Source organism: Tinamus guttatus, unplaced genomic scaffold, assembly GCF_059628265.1.
Source record: "Tinamus guttatus ecotype Peru unplaced genomic scaffold, ASM5962826v1 Tinamus_guttatus_pri_ptg000289l, whole genome shotgun sequence".
In the NCBI taxonomy this organism is placed as follows: Eukaryota; Metazoa; Chordata; class Aves; order Tinamiformes; family Tinamidae; genus Tinamus; species Tinamus guttatus.
This window is the reverse complement of record NW_028288823.1, coordinates 11,175-28,203: the sequence shown is the minus strand read 5'-3', so window position 1 is coordinate 28,203 and position 17,029 is coordinate 11,175. Positions and strand designations below refer to the sequence as shown.

Below are 17,029 nucleotides of genomic sequence, written 5' to 3'. Positions count from 1 at the left end.
ATGTCTTCGCGCTCCGCCCTGGCGCCGGGCAACGAGCGCAACGCGGACACGGTGAGCGGCCCGGCCGGGTGCCGGTACCGGTACCGGCGGCACCGCCGGGGGCACCGCGAGCGGCGGGCGGAACCGGGGGGGGATGCGGCCTGGAGCCGGGGGGGGAGGAAGTCGGTACCGAGCGGGGCCGGGGCCAGCACCGAGGCGGCACTGGGGGGTACCGGGAGGGATGGAGGCCGGTACCGGGGGGCCGGGGCCGGAACCGGGGCGGGTCTAGGGCCGGTACCGGGAGGGTTTTGGAGCCGGTACCGGGCGGGGGGGGGATGGGGCTGATATGGGGACATACGGGCCCCGGGGGGGGGTCGGTTCGCCGCGGGGGGGCACGGGGGACACCGTGGTCACCGCGTGGGGGGACATGGGTGACATGGTGGCCTGGGGGGGCGCTGGGGACGCGGTGCCCGGGGATGGTGACACCGTGACTGTGTTGGGGGGACATTGGTGACCCCGTGGCACGGGGGGGACGTTGGTGACCACGGCCACGCGCTTTGGGGGACAGCAGTGACACGGCTCCCCGTGTACATGGGGACAGCGTGGGGACATCTGTGACCCCTCGGTGACAATGGGCGGGGGGACACTGGTGGCTGGGGACCCTACGGGCAAGGGGACATCGGTGACCCCGTGGCTGCCATGGAAGGGACATTTGGTGGCCCTGGGCCTGGGGGGGGGACACGTTTGTGACCTTCTGCCACCCACATGGTGGATCCTTCACGCGTGTCCCCATCCCCACAGTGGCCTTGTCCCCCTGGGGACCCTGTCCCTGTCCCCACGGTTGCTGTGGCTGTGTCCCCATCACCGTGGTGGCCCTGTCCCTATAGTGGCTCTGTGTCCCTGTGGTGGCCGTGTCCCCTCCCCATGGTGGCCCTGTCCCAATGGTGGCGCTGGCCATAGCCCTGTCCCCGTGGTGTCCCTGTCCCCATGGTGGCCTGTGGTCGTCATGTCCCCATCTGCACAGTGGCTGTGGCCCCATGGTGGCCGTGTCCCCATCTCCGTGGTGGCCCTGTCCCCATGGTGGCGGTGGCCATGGCCCTGGCGCCTGTGTCAATGCGGTGGCCGTGTCTGTGCTTGTCCCCCCTGTGGTGTCACCGTCCCCACGGTGGCCATGTCCCTGCGGTGGCAATGGCCATCGCCATGTCCCCGTGGTGTCCCCGAGCCCGCGGTGGCTTTGTCCCTGACCCCGGGGTGGCCTCGTCCCTGTGGTGACCATATCCCCGACCCCGCGGTGTCCCCAGCCCCACGGTGTCCCCAAGTCTTGTCACCCACGCTGGCTGCCAGCCCCCCGGGTGCCGGTGACAGCGGCCAGGTGTCCCCGGGAGGGGACGGGGACGCCGGTGCCGCCGGCGGGCGAGGCCGGGACCTGGGGACGAGCCGGTCCGGCCGGATCCCGCCCGCCCGACCGGCCCGGCCGGCGTCCCCGCGTCCCCGGCCCTGTCCCCAGTGTCCCCCTGTCCCCAGGCCGGGCCGGGGGGTGGCACCTGGGGAGGAGGGGGACGAGGGAGGTGGCTGTGGGTGTGCAAGGAGGGGTGTGCAAGGAGAGGGTGTGCACGTGGGTGTGCAAGGAGGGGTGTGCACGTGAGTGTGCAAGGAGGATGTGCAAGGGCTGCTCGTGCATGTGAGTGTGCAAGGAGGGGTGTGCAAGGAGAGATTGTGCATGTGAGTGTGCAAGGAGGATGTGCAAGGGCTGCTCGTGCATGTGGGTGTGCAAGGAGGGGTGTGCAAGGAGAGATTGTGCACGTGAGTGTGCAAGGAGGATGTGCAAGGGCTGCTCGTGCACATGGGTGTGCAAGGAGGGGTGTGCAAGGAGGGGGTGTGCACGTGAGTGTGCAAGGAGAGGTGTGCACATGAGTGTGCAAGGAGGATGTGCAAGGGCTGCTCGTGCATGTGAGTGTGCAAGGAGGGGTGTGCAAGGAGGATGTGCAAGGGCTGCTCGTGCACATGAGTGTGCAAGGAGGGGTGTGCAAGGAGAGGGTGTGCACATGAGCATGCAAGGAGGGGTGTGCAAGGAGGGGGTGAGCACGTGAGTGTGCAAGGAGGGGTGTGCAAGGGCTGCTCATGCACATGAGTGTGCAAGGAGAGGGTGTGCATGTGAGTGTGCAAGGAGGGATGTGCGAGGAGAGGGTGTGCACGTGAGTGTGCAAGGAGGGGTGTGTAAGGGCTGCTCGTGCACGTGGGCGTGCAAGGGCTGCTCGTGCGTGCGAGTATGCAAGTGAGGGGCATGCAAGGAGGGATGTGCATGTGGGTGTGCAAGAAGGGAGTGTGCACGTGAGTGTGCAAGGAGGATATGCAAGGGCTGCTCGTGCACGTGGGTGTGCAAGGAGAAGTGTGCAAGGAGGGGCATGAACGTGAGTGTGCCAGGAGGGGCGTGCACGTGGGTGTGCAAGGAGAGGTGTGCAAGGGCAGCTCGTGCATGTGGGTGTGCAAGGAGAGGCGTGTGGAAGGAGGGATGTGCACGTGGGTGTGCAAGGAGGGGTGTGCAAGAGACCGGTGTGCACGCGGGCGTGCAAGGGAGCGCTCTGCACACACGGGGGTGTTCGAAGGGCAGCACCATCGCTGTGATGAGCTCGCCCGGCCTCAGCCCTGAGCCCAGCATGTCCTTATGGGCCATCTCATTGGTGCAATGAGCTCGTCCGGCCTCAGCTCTCACCCCAGTGCGTCCCTTTCGGCCCTCTCATTGGTGTGATGAGCTCACCCGGCCTCAGCCCTGACCCCAGCATGTCCTTATGGGCCATCTCATTGGTGCAATGAGCTCGTCCGGCCTCAGCTCTCACCCCAGTGCGTCCCTTTCGGCCCTCTCATTGGTGTGATGAGCTCACCCGGCCTCAGCCCTGACCCCAGTGCATCCCCATGGGCCCTCTCATCCATGCGATGAGCTCGCCCAGCCTCAGCTGTCACCCCAGTGTGTCCCTATGGGCCCTCTCATCACTGTGATGAGCTTGCCCGGCCTCGGCCCTGACCCCCAGCGTGTCCCTACGGGCCCTCCCATCGCTGTGATGAGCTCGTCTGGCCTCAGCCCTCACCCCAGTGTGTCCCTATGGGCCCTCTCATTGGTGCAATGAGCTTGTCCGGCCTCAGCTCTCACCCCAGTGCGTCCCTTTGGGCCCTCTCATTGGTGCGACGAGCTCACCCGGCCTCAGCTCTCACCCCAGTGCGTCCCTTTGGGCCCTCTCATTGGTGTGATGAGCTCACCCGGCCTCAGCCCTGACCCCAGTGCGTCTCTATGGGCCCTCTCATCAGTGTGACGAGCTTGCCCGGCCTCAGCCCTGACCCCCCCAGCACGTCCCTTTGGGCCCTCTCATCCATGTGATGAGCTCGCCCAGCCTCAGCTCTCACCCCAGCGCGTCCCTATGGGCCCTCTCATCACTGTGATGAGCTCGCCCGGCCTCGGCCCTGACCCCAGTGCATCCCCATGGCCCCTCTCATTGGTGTGATGAGCTCACCCAGCCTCAGCCCTGACCCCAGTGCATCCCTATGGGCCCTCTCATTGGTGCAATGAGCTCGCCCGTCCTCGGCCCTGACGCCCCCGTGCCCGCAGCTGGCGGGGCTGGCGGGCAGCCGCTCGGAGAAGGGCTCGGCCTGGTCGAGCCGCTCGCTGGGCGCCCGCTGCCGCAACTCGCTGGCCGCCGGCGCCGACGAGCAGCCCCACATCGGCAACTACCGCCTGCTGCGCACCATCGGCAAGGGCAACTTCGCCAAGGTCAAGCTGGCCCGGCACATCCTCACCGGGCGCGAGGTGCGCGGCTTGGGAGGCCTGGGGGGCTCCTGGGTGCCCCTATGGGGAGATTTGGGGGCTATGGGCATCCCTGGGACCTCCTGGGTGCCCCTATGGGGGGTTCTGGGGGGCTACGGGCATCCTTGGGGGCTCAAGGGTGCCCCTATCGGGGGATTTGGGGCTACGGGCATCCCTGGGGACTCTATGGGGGGGAATTTGGGGGCTACAGGCATCCCTGGGTGCTCCTGGGTACCCCTATGGGGGCATTTGGGGGCTACGGGCATCCCTGGGGCCTCCTGGGTGCCCCTATGGGGGAATCTGGGGGGCTATGGGCATCCCTGGGGCCTCCTGGGTGCCCCTATGGGGGAATCTGGGGGGCTATGGGCATCCCTGGGGGCTCCTGGGTGCCCCTATGGGGGTATTTGGGGAGCTACAGGCATCCCTAGGGGCTCCTGGGTGGCCCTATGGGGGGATCTGGGGACTATGGGCATCCCTGGGGGCTCCTGGGTGCCCCTATGGGGGCATCTGGGGAGCTACAGGCATCCCTAGGGGCTCCTGGGTGGCCCTATGGGGGGATCTGGGGACTATGGGCATCCCTGGGGGCTCCTGGGTGCCCCTATGGGGGGATATGGGGGCTATGGGCATCCCTGGGGCCTCCTGGGTGCCCCTATGGGGGGATATGGGGACTATGGGCATCCCTGGGGGCTCCTGTGAGGAGATTTGGGCGCTATGGGCATCCCTGGGGCCTCCTGGGTGCCCCTGTGGGGGTATTTGGGGAGCTATGGGCATCCCTGGGTGCTCCTGGGTGCCTTTATGGGGGGATTTGGGGGCTACAGGCATCCCTGGGGCCTCCTGGGTGCCCCTATGGGGGGATTTGGGGGCTATGGGCATCCCTGGGTGCCCCTATGGCGGGGATTTGGGGGCTATGGGCATCCCTGGGGGCTCCTGTGAGGAGATTTGGGCGCTATGGGCATCCCTGGGGGCTCCTGGGTGCCCCTGTGGGGGGATTTGGGGGGCTGTGGGCACCCTTGGGGGCAGATGGGCACCCCGGGGGGCCGGGCGGTGGTGGGCAGCGCTGGGGGTGCCCCCCATGCCCATCGCCCCTTCCCTTCGCAGGTGGCCATAAAAATCATCGACAAGACGCAGCTGAACCCGACCAGCCTGCAGAAGGTGGGGGGCACCCAAGGGTGGGGGGCACCCGAGGGTGGGGGACACCAGGGGGACGTTGACCCGTGCGCAGGGGGCGCCGGGGGCAGGACCTGTCCCCTGTCCCCACTGTGTCCCCTCGGCCCCCATCCCGACCCCTTTTCCCGCAGCTCTTCCGGGAAGTCCGGATCATGAAGGGGCTCAATCACCCCAACATCGGTGAGTGGCACCCCGGGGTGGGGGGCACCCAAGGGTGCCCTCAGGACCCGCCCCCCCATGCGGTGACACCGCGTCCTGGTCACGGGGACACCGGCTCCGGTGTCATCCGCACCCGTGGGAACCGCCCCCCGCACACCGTATGGGCATGGTGCCACCCTGCGTGGTGACACGTTTGGTGACACGGGGTTGGGGACACCCGCCGATGCCACCGTGTCCCCGCAGTGAAGCTCTTCGAGGTCATTGAGACGGAGAAGACGCTCTACCTGGTGATGGAGTACGCGAGCGCCGGTGAGCCCCCGCGCCCCGTCGTGTCCCCACGGGTCCCCAGGGGACCCGGGGGACGCCGGGGGGTGTCCGGGTGCTGTCACCCATGGGCGTCTCCGCAGGGGAGGTCTTCGACTACCTGGTGTCCCACGGGAGGATGAAGGAGAAGGAGGCGCGGGCCAAGTTCAGACAGGTCGGAGGCACCGGGTGGTGGCACCGGGTTGGGGACGTCGCGGGGGATGAGGGTCTGTTGTGTCATGGGGCTGGGGACATCGTGCCTGGGGACACGGCACCGTGCCGCGGTGGGGTTGGGGACACCATGGGGGACACGGCAGCACCCTGGTCTGGGATTGGGGACACCACTGGGGACACGGCAGCACCCTGGTCTGGGGGTGGGGATATCATGGGGGACGTGGCACCGCCCTGGCATGGGGCTGGGGACATGCCGAGGACATGCTGGGGACATGGCACCGTGCCGCGGTGGGGTTGGGGACACCATGGGGGACACGGTACCACCCTGGTCTGGGGTTGGGGACATCATGGGGGACATGGCAGCACCCTGGCATGGGGCTGGGGACATGCCGAGGACATGCTGGGGACACGTGCTGGGGACACGGCACCGTGCCGCGGTGGGGTTGGGGACACCATGGGGGACACGGCAGCACCGTGGTCTGGGGGTGGGGACATCATGGGGGACGTGGCACCACCCTGGCATGGGACTGGGGACATGCCGAGGACATGCTGGGGACACATGCTGGGGACATGGCACCGTGCCGCGGTGGGGTTGGGGACACCATGGGGGACACGGCACCACTCTGCCATGGGGCTGGGGACACCATGGGGGAGGTGGCACCACCCTGGTCTGGGGTTGGGGACGTTATGGGGGACACGGCAGCACCGTGTTCTGGGGGTGGGACATCATGGGGGACATGGCATCACCCTGGCATGGGGCTGGGGACATGCCGAGGACATGCTGGGGACACATGCTGGGGACATGGCACCGTGCCGCGGTGGGGTTGGGGACACCATGGGGGACACGGCACCACTCTGCCATGGGGCTGGGGACATACCGAGGACATGCTGGGGACACGTGCTGGGGACACGTGGGCAGGATCAATCCCCCCCAGGGCACCCGGCTGTGACATCGATCGGGGCCAGCGAGCGGCTGGGGAGGACGCGACGGGTCCCAATGGCCACCTAAGGGTGCAGGGGGCACAGTGGGCACCGGGGGGGGGTTGACAGGCCACCAGGGGCCACCAGGGGCCACCGGGCTCACGCCAGCCCTGTCCCCAGATCGTCTCGGCCGTGCACTACTGCCACCAGAAGAACATCGTCCACCGGGACCTGAAGGTGAGCGCGCCATCCCCGCGGCGTCACCCGCGGTGCCCCGCGGCGCCGTCCCCGCGGCGTCACCCGCGGCGCCGTCCCCGCAGGCGGAGAACCTGCTGCTGGACGCCGACGCCAACATCAAGATCGCCGACTTCGGCTTCAGCAACGAGTTCACGCTGGGCTCCAAGCTGGACACGTTCTGCGGCTCGCCGCCCTACGCGGCGCCCGAGCTCTTCCAGGGCAAGAAGTACGACGGCCCCGAGGTCGACATCTGGAGCCTGGGCGTCATCCTCTACACGCTGGTCAGCGGCTCGCTGCCCTTCGACGGGCACAACCTCAAGGTGGGCGCCTTGGGCATCTCCATGAGGGGCTGGTTGGTGTTTGTAGATGGGCACGACCTCAAGGTGGGCGCCTTGGGGGACATCCTGGACCCCTTGGTGGGCTGGTTGATACTTGTGGATGGGCACAACCTCAACATGGGTGCCTTGGGCATCTCCATGAGGGGCTGGGTGGTGCTCGTGGATGGGAACAACCTCAAGGTGGGCACCTTGGGGGACATCCTGGACCCCTTGGTGGGCTGGTTGGTGCTCGTGGATGGGCACAACCTCTAGGTAGACGCCTTGGGCATCATCCTGGGTGTCCTGAGGAGCTGAGTGGTGCTCATGGATGGGCACAACCTGAGGGTGGGCGCCCTGGGCATCGTCCTGGGTGCCCTGAAGGGCTGGTTGATGCTTGTGGATGGGCACAATCTCAAGGTAGGCACCTTGGGCATGATCCTGGGTGCCCCAAGGGGCTGGTTGATGCTCGTGGATGGGCATGACCTCAAGGTGGCCGCCTTGTGCATCTCCATGAGGGGCTGGTTGGTGCTCGTGGATGGGCACAACCTCAAGGTGGGCACCTTGGGGGACATCCTGGACCGCTTGGTGGGCTGCTTAATGCTCTCAAGTGGGTGCAATGTCAAGGTTGGCACCTCGGGTGTTATCCTGGGTGCTCCGAGGGGCTGCTTGGTGCTTTTTGATGGGCACAACCTCAAGGTGGGCACCCTAGGCATGGTCCTGGTTGCCCTGAGGGGCTGGTTGATGCTCGTGGATGGGCACAATGTCAAGGTGGGCACCAAGGTGGATGCCCTTCAATGGGCGCAGCCATGGGGGTCTGCGGGGGGCCCGAGGGTCCCATTTGGGAGCAGGCAGACAAGGGGGCTCCCCCCACGCGCGGCCGTTGGCAGAGCTGTCCCCGTGCCACCTGCAGGAGCTGCGGGAGCGGGTGCTGCGGGGCAAGTACCGGGTGCCCTTCTACATGTCGACCGACTGCGAGAACATCCTGCGCCGCTTCCTGGTGCTGAACCCGGCCAAGCGCTGCACCCTCGAGGTGAGGACGCGGCGGGCACGGCGGCGTGTGACACCCGGCGGCATCGGGCCACTCCCTGGTGGCATCTGTGCCACCTCTGGTGGTGCCCATGAGGCCTCTAGTGGCATCTGTATGACCCTAGGGAGATCTGTGCCACCTCTAGTGGTGCCTGTGTGCCCCCCGGTAGCATCTGAATGACCCTAGGAGCATCTGTGCCACCTCCAGTGGTGCCCATGAGCCCTCTAGTGGCATCCGTATGACCCTAGGGGTGTCTGTGCCACCTCTAGTGGTGCCCATGAGCCCTCTAGTGGCATCTCTATGACTCTTGTGACATCTGTGCCACCTCTAGTGGTGCCGTGTGCCCTCTAGTGGCATCTCTATGACCCTAGGAGCATCTGTACCACCTCTAGTGGCATCTGTATGACCCTAGGGACATCTGTGCCACCTCTAGTGGTGCCCATGTGCTCTCTAGTGGCATCTCTATGACCCTAGGGACATCTATGCCACCTCTAGTGGTGCCCATGTGCCCTCTAGTGGCATCTCTATGACCCTAGGAGCTTCTGTGCCACCTCCAGTGGTACCCATGAGCCCTCTAGTGGCATCTGTATGACCCTAGTGGCATCTGTGCCACCTCTAGTGGTGCCTGCGTGCCCTCTAGTGGCATCTGAATGACCCTGGTGACATCTGTGCCACCTCTAGTGGTGGCCATGTGCCCTCTAGTGGCATCTGTATGACCCTAGTGGCATCTGTACCACCTCTGGTGGTGCCCATGTGCCCTCTAGTGGCATCTGTATGACCCTAGGGACGTCTGTGTCACCTCTGGTGTTGCCCACGAGCCCTCTAGTGGCATCTCTATGACCCTAGTGGCATCTGTGCCACCTCTAGTGGCATCTGTATGACCCTGGGAACATCTTTGCCACCTTTAGTGGCACATATGCCACCCTTAATGACATCCCCATCACCTTTAATGCCACCGTGCCCCCCTAACGATGGCGGTGGCACCCCAGTGACATCCCGAATGCCAACCCTAACGATGCCCACGCCCCCCCAGTGCCACCCTCTGTGCCATCCCGGCCCCCCCTAACGGTGTTTGTGTCGGTGCCACCCTAACGTCCCCCTCGGCTCCGCCGCAGCAAATCATGAAGGACAAGTGGATCAACATCGGCTACGAGGGGGACGAGCTGAAGCCCTACAAGGAGCCCGAGGAGGACTTTGGGGACGCCAAGCGCATCGGTGAGCGCCCGGGGCCACCCGCGGGTGCCCCTCGCAGGGTGCCCGGGGTGCCCCCTCACCCGTGTGCCCGCAGAGGTGATGGTGGGAATGGGCTACAGCCGCGAGGAGATCAAGGAGTCCCTGAGCAACCAGAAGTACAACGAGGTGACGGCCACCTACCTCCTGCTGGGCAGGAAGAACGAGGTGAGATGGGCGCCCGGGGGCACCCGTGGGCGCCGCGGTGGCCGGGGTGGCCCGTGACGGGCGCTCGGGGCTCCCGCAGGTGGAGGCGGGCGAGTCGCGCACGGGCAGCACCCTGTCCCTGGCCCGGGTGCGGGCACCCAGCGAGGTGGCCAACGGCACGGGCAAGGTGGCCGCGCACGGCAAGGGCCAGCGCGGGGCCGGCACCTACCACCGGCAGCGGCGGCACAGCGACTTCTGTGAGTGCCCCGTGGGCGCCCCGCGGCGTGGGGCGGGCACCCGGTGTCCGTGGGGTGCGGGGTGGCGCCCAGTCCCGTCTCCGTTGGTGCAGGGTGGGCATCCCATGTCCATGGGGTGTGGAGCATGGTGGGCACCCAGTCCCATGGCTGTGGGGTGCAGGTCGTGGTGGGCACCCAAGCCTATGACCCACTGGGTGCATGGTGGGCACCAGGTCCTGTGTCCCACTGGCACAGGGTGGGCACCCATTTCTACATCCATGGGGTGCAGCTTGTGGTGAGCACCTAATGCCACGTCCATGGGGTACAGGTCATGGTGGCCCCCCATTCCCATGCCCATGGGTTGCAGGTCATGGTGGGCACCTATTCCTACGCCCATGGGATGCAGGTCATGGTGGGTACCCAACCTGTGCAGGTCATGGTGGGCACCCATTCCTACATCCATAGGGTGCAGGTCATGGTGGGTACCCAACCTGTGCAGGTCATGGTGGGCCCCATTCCCACGTCCATGGGGTGCAAGTCATGGTGGGTACCCATTCCCACGCCCATGGGGTGCAGGTCACAGTGGGTACCCAACCCATGCAGGGCATGGTGGGCACCCATTACTGTGTCCATGGGGTGCAGGTCACGGTGGGCACCCATTCCTACATCCATGGGGTGCAGCTTGTGGTGAGCACCCAATGCCACATCCATGGGATGCAGGTCATGGTGGGCACCCATTCCCATGTCCATAGGGTGCAGATCATGGTTGGCCCCATTCCCACATCCATAGGGTGCAGGTCATGGTTGGCCCCATTCTCATGTCCATGGGGTGCAGGTCATGGTGGGTACCCATTGCCACGTCCATAGGGTGCAGGTCATGGTGGGCATCCATTCCCACATCCATAGGGTGCAAGCCATAGTGGGCACCCATTCCTGCACCCACGGGGTGGGCGCAGGTCCCGGTGCTCCCCGGGGACCCGCCGGGCGCCCCGGCGCTGAGCGGGCCCCGTTGGCGGCAGGCGGCCCCTCGCCGGCGCCCGCGCACCCCAAGCGCAGCCCCACGAGCGCGGGCGACGCGGAGCTCAAGGAGGAGCGGCTGCCGGCCCGGCGCGCCAGCGGCAGCGTGGGCGGCGCGGCCCGCGCCGGGCCCCCCTCCAGCCCCATGGTGAGCAGCGCCAACAACCCCAACAAGGCCGAGATCCCCGAGCGGCACAAGGACGGCGCCGCCAACACGGTGGGCACCGCGCGAGGGCGAGGGTGGCACCGGGACCGGGCGAGCGGGGCGGCAGCGTCCCTGGGACCCAGCGAGCAGGGTGGAGGCACCTCCAGGGCTGGAAATCAGAGTGCTGGTACCCCTGGGACCCAGAGAGCAGGTGGCAGCACCCCTAGGACCAAGCAAGCAGAATATGGGCACCCCTGGGACCAAGCAAGCAGGGTGACAGCACCCCTGGGACTGAGCGAGCAGGGTGGCAGCACCTCCAGGGCTGGCAATTGGGGTGCTGGTACCCCTGGGACCAACCGAGCAGGGTGTGGGCGCCCCTGAGACCAATCGAGCAGGGTGGCAGAATCCCTGGGACCAAGCGAGCAGAATATGGGCACCCCTGGGACCCAGCGAGCAGAGTGTGGGCACCCCTAGGACCAAGCCAGCAGGGTGGCAGCACCCCTGGGACCCAGCGAGCAGGGTGGAGGCACCTCCAGGGCTGGCAATCAGGGTGCTGGTACCCCTGGGACCAAGTGAGCAGGTTGGCAGCACCCCTGGGACTGAGGGAGCAGAGTGTGGGCACCCCTAGAAGCAATCGAGCAGGGTGGAGGCACCCCTAGGACCGAGCAAACGGGTGGAAGGACCCGTAGGACCGAGCCAGCAGGGTGGCAGCACCCCTGGGACCAAGTGAGCAGGGTGGAGGTACCTCCAGGGCTGGCAATTGGGGTGCTGGTACCCCTGGGACCGAGTGAGCAGAGTGTGGGCACCCCTGAGACCAATCGAGCAGGGTGGCAGAAACCCTGGGACCCAGTGAGCAGAGTGTGGGCACCCCTAGGACCAAGCGAGCAGGGTGGAGGCACCTCCAGGGTTGGCAGTTGGGGTGCTGGTACCCCTGGGACCGAGTGAGCAGGGTGGCAGCACCCTTGGGACCGAGCAAACAGGTGGAAGAACCCGTAGGACCAAGCGAGCAGGGTGGTAGCACCCTTGGGACCCAGTGAGCAGGGTGGTAGCACCCCTGGGACCCAGAGAGCAGAGTGTGGGCACCCCTGGGACCCAGCGAGCAGGGTGGTAGCACCCCCATGGCTGGGCACCCTGGGGCCCGCGCGCGCGGGGCGGCAGCACCCCGGGGTGCTGAGCGCGCCGGGGCCCTGCAGAACAACATCCCGTCGAGCGTCATGGCGCGCCGCAACACCTACGTGTGCACCGAGCGCCCGGGCGCCGAGCGCCACTCGCTGCTGCAGAACGGCAAGGAGAACAGGTAGGGGCACCCATGGGTGCCGTGGGCGCCGCGTCCCCGCGCGCGCCGCCCTCACCGCGTCCCCGCAGCTCGGCGGGCGGCCGCGTGCCGCCGGTGTCGCCCTCGAGCCACAGCATCGCGGCGGCCGCCGCGTCCTCGGAGCGCGCCCGCCTGGCGCGGGGCACCGCGGGCCGCAGCACCTTCCACGGCGGCCACGTGCGCGACCGGCGCGCCGGGGCGCCCAATGGGCCGCCCGCGTCGCCCACGCTGGCGCCCGAGGCGTCGCCGCTGCCGCAGAGCCGCTCGCGGGCCACCTCCAACCTCTTCAGCAAGCTGACGTCCAAGCTGACGCGCAGGTGAGCGCGGGCGCCCGCGCCCGCCGCGCTCGCGCCGCCCGCCCGCTCGCTCGCTCACGCGCTGCTCCTCTCTTCCAGGGTCACTCTTGACCCCTCTAAGCGGCAGAGCTCTAACCGCTGCGTCTCGGGCGCCGCCACGCCGCAAGGAGCCAAAATCAGTAAGTGCGGCGCCCGCGCGGCGCCCGCCTGGCACCTGCTTGGCTGCTCTCCCTTCCGTCTTTCGCTGCTCTCGCTGCTGCCGCCGGGGGCTGCTGGGGGGGACGGTGCCACCCCCATGGGGTGGCCTCTGAGAAAGGCATCGACCGGGGTGATCGGTGTCACCCGGTGTAGGGTTGGCGCCACCCAATGTGCAGATGGTGGTGGCCTCCAAACCACATGGACCAGGGCAGTTGGTGCCACCCAACGTGTGGATGGTGGTGGCCTCCAAACCACATGGACCAGGGCAGTTGGTGTCCCCCCAACATGTGGATGGGGGTAGCCTCCAAATCATATGGACCAGGCCAGTTGGTGCCACCCAATGTGTGGATGGTGGTGGCCTCCAAACCGCATGGACCAGGGCAGTTGGTGTCCCCCCAACATGTGGATGGTGGTGGCCCCCCAAATCACATGGACCAGGGCAGTTGGTGCCACCCAACATGTGGATGGTGGTGGCCTCCAAACCACATGGACTAGGGCAGTTGGTGCCACTCAACATGTGGATGGTGGTGGCCCCTCAAACCACATGGACCAGGGCAGTTGGTGCCACCCAATGTGCGGATGTTGGTGGTCCCTCAAACCACATGGACCAGGGCAGTTGGTGCCACCCAACGTGCAGGTGGTGGTGGCCTCCAAAGCAGTTGTGGTCCATGATGCGGGGGAGATGGTGCCCCCAGTGTGCACTTGACGTTAGAGGGGACAACAGTGTCCCCAAAATGGGGGTGGTGCCCCCCAAAGCAGGCCTGGAGACAGTGCCCCCCTGGCACCCCATGGGTGACGGTGCCCTGTGTCCCCCCTAGGGTCGCAGACGAACCTGAGAGAATCGGGGGACCTGCGCTCACAAGGTAGGTGCCACCACCCTGGGGTGTCCACCCCCTCGGGTGTCACAGTGGTGATGCCCAGGCCATGCCCAATATATGTCCCTAATGCCCATCCCGATGTCCCTTATGTCCATGCCATGCCCAACGGGTGTCCCCCATGACCACCACGGTGTCCCCAATGACCATGCTATGCCCTATGGATGTCCCCAGTGCCCACTACAGTGTCCCCAATGCCATGCCATGCCCAATGGGTGTCCCCGATGTCCATGCTATGCCCACTGGGCAGCCCTATGCCCAACGGATGTCCTTAATGCCCATCTGGTTGTCCCTGCTGCCCATGCCCTGCTCAGTGGGTGTCTCCGATGCCCAATGGGTGTCCCCGATGCCCTGTGGGTGTCCCCAGTGCCCATGTCCTGCCCAACGGGTGTCCCCAATGCCCCATGGGTGTCCCTAACCCCCATGTCCTGTCCAATGGGTGTCCCCAATGCCCAACAGGTGCCCCCCATACCCCGTGGGTGTCCCCAATGCCCCATATCCTGCCCAATGGATGTCCCTGATGCCCAACGGGTGTCCCCCATGTCCCGTGGGTGTCCCCAAACCCCATGTCCTGCCCAACGGGTGTCCCTCATGCCCTGTGGGTGTCCCTAACCCCCATGCCCTGCCCAACGGGTGTCCCTCATGCCCAATGGGTGTCCCCCATGCCCCATGGGTGTCCCCAACCCCCATGTCCTGCCCAACGGGTGTCCCCAATGGTCAACAGGTGTCCCCCATACCCCATGGGTGTCCCCAGTGCCCATGCCCTGCCCAATGGGTGTCCCCGATGCCCCGGGGGTGTCCCCAATGCCCATGTCCTGCCCAATGGGTGTCCCTCATGCCAATGGGTGTCTTCCGTGCCCCGTGGGTTTCCCCAACCCCCATGTCCTGCCCAATGGGTGTCCCCCATGCCCCATGGGTGTCCCCAATGCCCATGCCCTGCCCAACAGGTGTCCCCAATGCCCTGTGGGTGTCCCCATGCCCTATGTCCTGCCCAACGGGTGTCCCCCATGTCCCGTGGCTGTCCCCAAACCCCATGTCCTGCCCAACGGGTGTCCCTCGTGCCCTGTGGGTGTCCCCAATGCCCATGTCCTGCCCAATGGGTGTCCCTCATGCCCCATGGGTGTCCCTAACCCCCATGCCCTGCCCAACGGGTGTCCCTCATGCCCAATGGGTGTCCCCCATGCCCCATGGGTGTCCCCAACCCCCATGTCCTGCCCAACGGGTGTCCCCAATGGTCAACAGGTGTCCCCCATACCCCATGGGTGTCCCCAATGCCCATGTCCTGCCCAATGGGTGTCCCCGATGCCCCGGGGGTGTCCCCAATGCCCATGTCCTGCCCAATGGGTGTCCCTCATGCCAATGGGTGTCTTCCGTGCCCCGTGGGTTTCCCCAACCCCCATGTCCTGCCCAATGGGTGTCCCCAATGCCCTGTGGGTGTCCCCATGCCCTATGTCCTGCCCAGCGGGTGTCCCCAATGCCCAACGGGTGTCCCCAACCCCCATGTCCTGCCCACCACGGCCACCACCTGCCCACTGGGGACCCCGGGGCTGTCCCCGGCCCCCCACCCACAGGACTCCCCCTGTCCCCCCCCGCAGTTGCCATCTACCTTGGGATCAAAAGGAAGCCGAACCCCGGCTGCTCCGAGTTCCCTGGCATGTGAAGGTGACGAGCGGGCGGCCGGCGGCGGCCGTGGTGGCGGCGCTGCGGCAGGCGGCGGTGGCCGCGGGGTGCCGCGCGCGCCAGCCCCAGCCCTTCGTGGTGACGGTGACGCGCGAGCGCGGCCCCGGCGCCGGCTGCCACTTCGAGGCCGAGGTCTGTCGCCTGCCGCCCGCCGGCCACGTCACCGGGGTGCTGTTCCGGCGCCTGGCCGGCCCCGCGCCCGCCTTCCGCGACGCCCTGGCCGACGTGGCCGCGCGCCTGCAGCTCTAGCGCCCGCGCGGCGCCCACTGCAACGGCACCCATGGGTGCAGCAGTTTTGGGTGCAGCAGCACCTGTGGGTGCAGCGGTTTTGGGTGCAGCGGCTCCCATGGGTGCAGCAGTTTTGGGTGCAGTGGCACCCGCGCCTGCAGCTCTAGCGCCCGCGCGGCGCCCGCTGCAACGGTGCCGGGTGCAGCGGCACCCATGGGTGCAGCAGTTTTGGGTGCAGCGGCTCCCATGGGTGCAGCAGTTTTGGATGTAGTGGCACCTGCGCCTGCAGCTCTAGCGCCCGCGTGGCGCCCGCTGCAGCGGCGCTGGGTGCAGCGGCACCCATGGGTGCGGAGCCTCCGAGTGCAACGGTGCTGGGTGCAGCAGCATCCATGAGTGCAGCAGTTTTGGGTGCAGCAGCACCCGTGGATGCAGCAGCTCCAGGTGCAGCAGCACCCACGGGTGCAGCGGTTTGGGGTGCAGTGGCTCTGGATGCAGCGGCACCCGTGGGTGCAGAGGGTCTGAGTGCAACGGTGCTGGGTGCAGCGGCTCCCATGGGTGCAGCGGCTCCGGGTGCAGCAGCACCCATGGGTGCAGCGGTGCCGACTGCAGCGGCACTGGATGCAGCAGCTCCCATGGGTGCAGCAGCTCCGGGTGCAGCGGTGCCAGCTGCAGCGGCACTGGATGCAGCAGTACCCATGGGTGCAGCAGCTCCGAGTGCAGTGGCACCGGGTGCAGCAGCACCCATGGGTGCAGCAGTTTTGGGTGCAGGGGCACCCACAGCTGCAACGGCTCCGGGTGAAGTGACTCCGGGTGCAGCGGCACCCGTGGGTGCAGCAGTTTTGGGTGCAGCGGCACCCGTGGGTGCAGCAGCTCCAGGTGCAGGGGCACTCATGGGTCCAGCTGTTTTGGGTGCAGTGGCACCCACAGCTGCAGTGGCTCTGGGTGCAGCAGACCTGGGTGCAGCAGCACCCATGGGTGCAGCAACTCTGGGTCCAGGGACTCTGGGTGCAGCAGCACCCTTGGGTGCAGGGTCTCTTGAGGGGGTGTATTGGCACCCTTGGGTGCACCGGCTCCACCGAAGGCACTTGCACCCAGGGGATGCATTGGCTCTGGCGGCGCAGCGGCACCCTTGGGCGCAGGGTCTCTTGGCGGGGACGCAGCAGCACCCTTGGGTGCACGGGCTGCAGTTGCACCCAGGGGTGCGCTGGCACCATGGGCTGCACCAGCCCTGGCGATGCAGCATCTCCGGGGGCTGCACCCGCTCCCTGGGTGCGTCGGCACCCTTGGGTGCAGGGGCTGGTGGGGATTGCATGGATTGCACCTGGGGGTGCTGCAGAGGGGGGCTGCACCAGCACCCATGGGTGCAGCGGTACCACAGTTGCACTGGCACCCACGGGTGCACGAGTCGCGCGAGCCCCAAGGCTGCACTGGCCTCGGCCACCCATGGGTGCACCAGCTCCAGGACCCCCTAAGTGCTGCACCGGCACCCATGGGTGCACCAGGACCTGCCAAGGCTGCACCGGCACCCATGGGTGCCCCGCACCGGACGCTGCAGCGGCCCCAGCACCCCGGGAACCGTCAG

General features: G+C 67.1%; 1 protein-coding gene across 2 annotated transcripts; it reads left to right on the top strand.

Moving 5' to 3' along the window:
- On the top strand, positions 1-15,468 carry LOC148594141 (MAP/microtubule affinity-regulating kinase 4-like). 2 transcript variants are annotated; one of them, XM_088527707.1, is made up of 17 exons: positions 1-51; positions 3,581-3,778; positions 4,874-4,927; positions 5,074-5,122; positions 5,345-5,410; positions 5,509-5,579; positions 6,680-6,736; positions 6,820-7,056; positions 7,964-8,083; positions 9,196-9,295; positions 9,369-9,478; positions 9,558-9,714; positions 10,713-10,927; positions 12,049-12,152; positions 12,221-12,487; positions 13,483-13,527; positions 15,135-15,468. In XM_088527707.1, the coding sequence occupies exons 1-17, from the start codon at positions 1-3 to the stop codon at positions 15,466-15,468; spliced, it is 2,235 nt and encodes a 744-aa protein (XP_088383833.1). The 2 variants fall into 2 exon arrangements, with proteins under 2 accessions (XP_088383833.1, XP_088383834.1); XM_088527708.1 differs by having other exon boundaries at positions 1-74; positions 3,601-3,778; positions 9,564-9,714.
- The last annotated feature ends 1,561 nt before the right edge of the window (positions 15,469-17,029 follow it).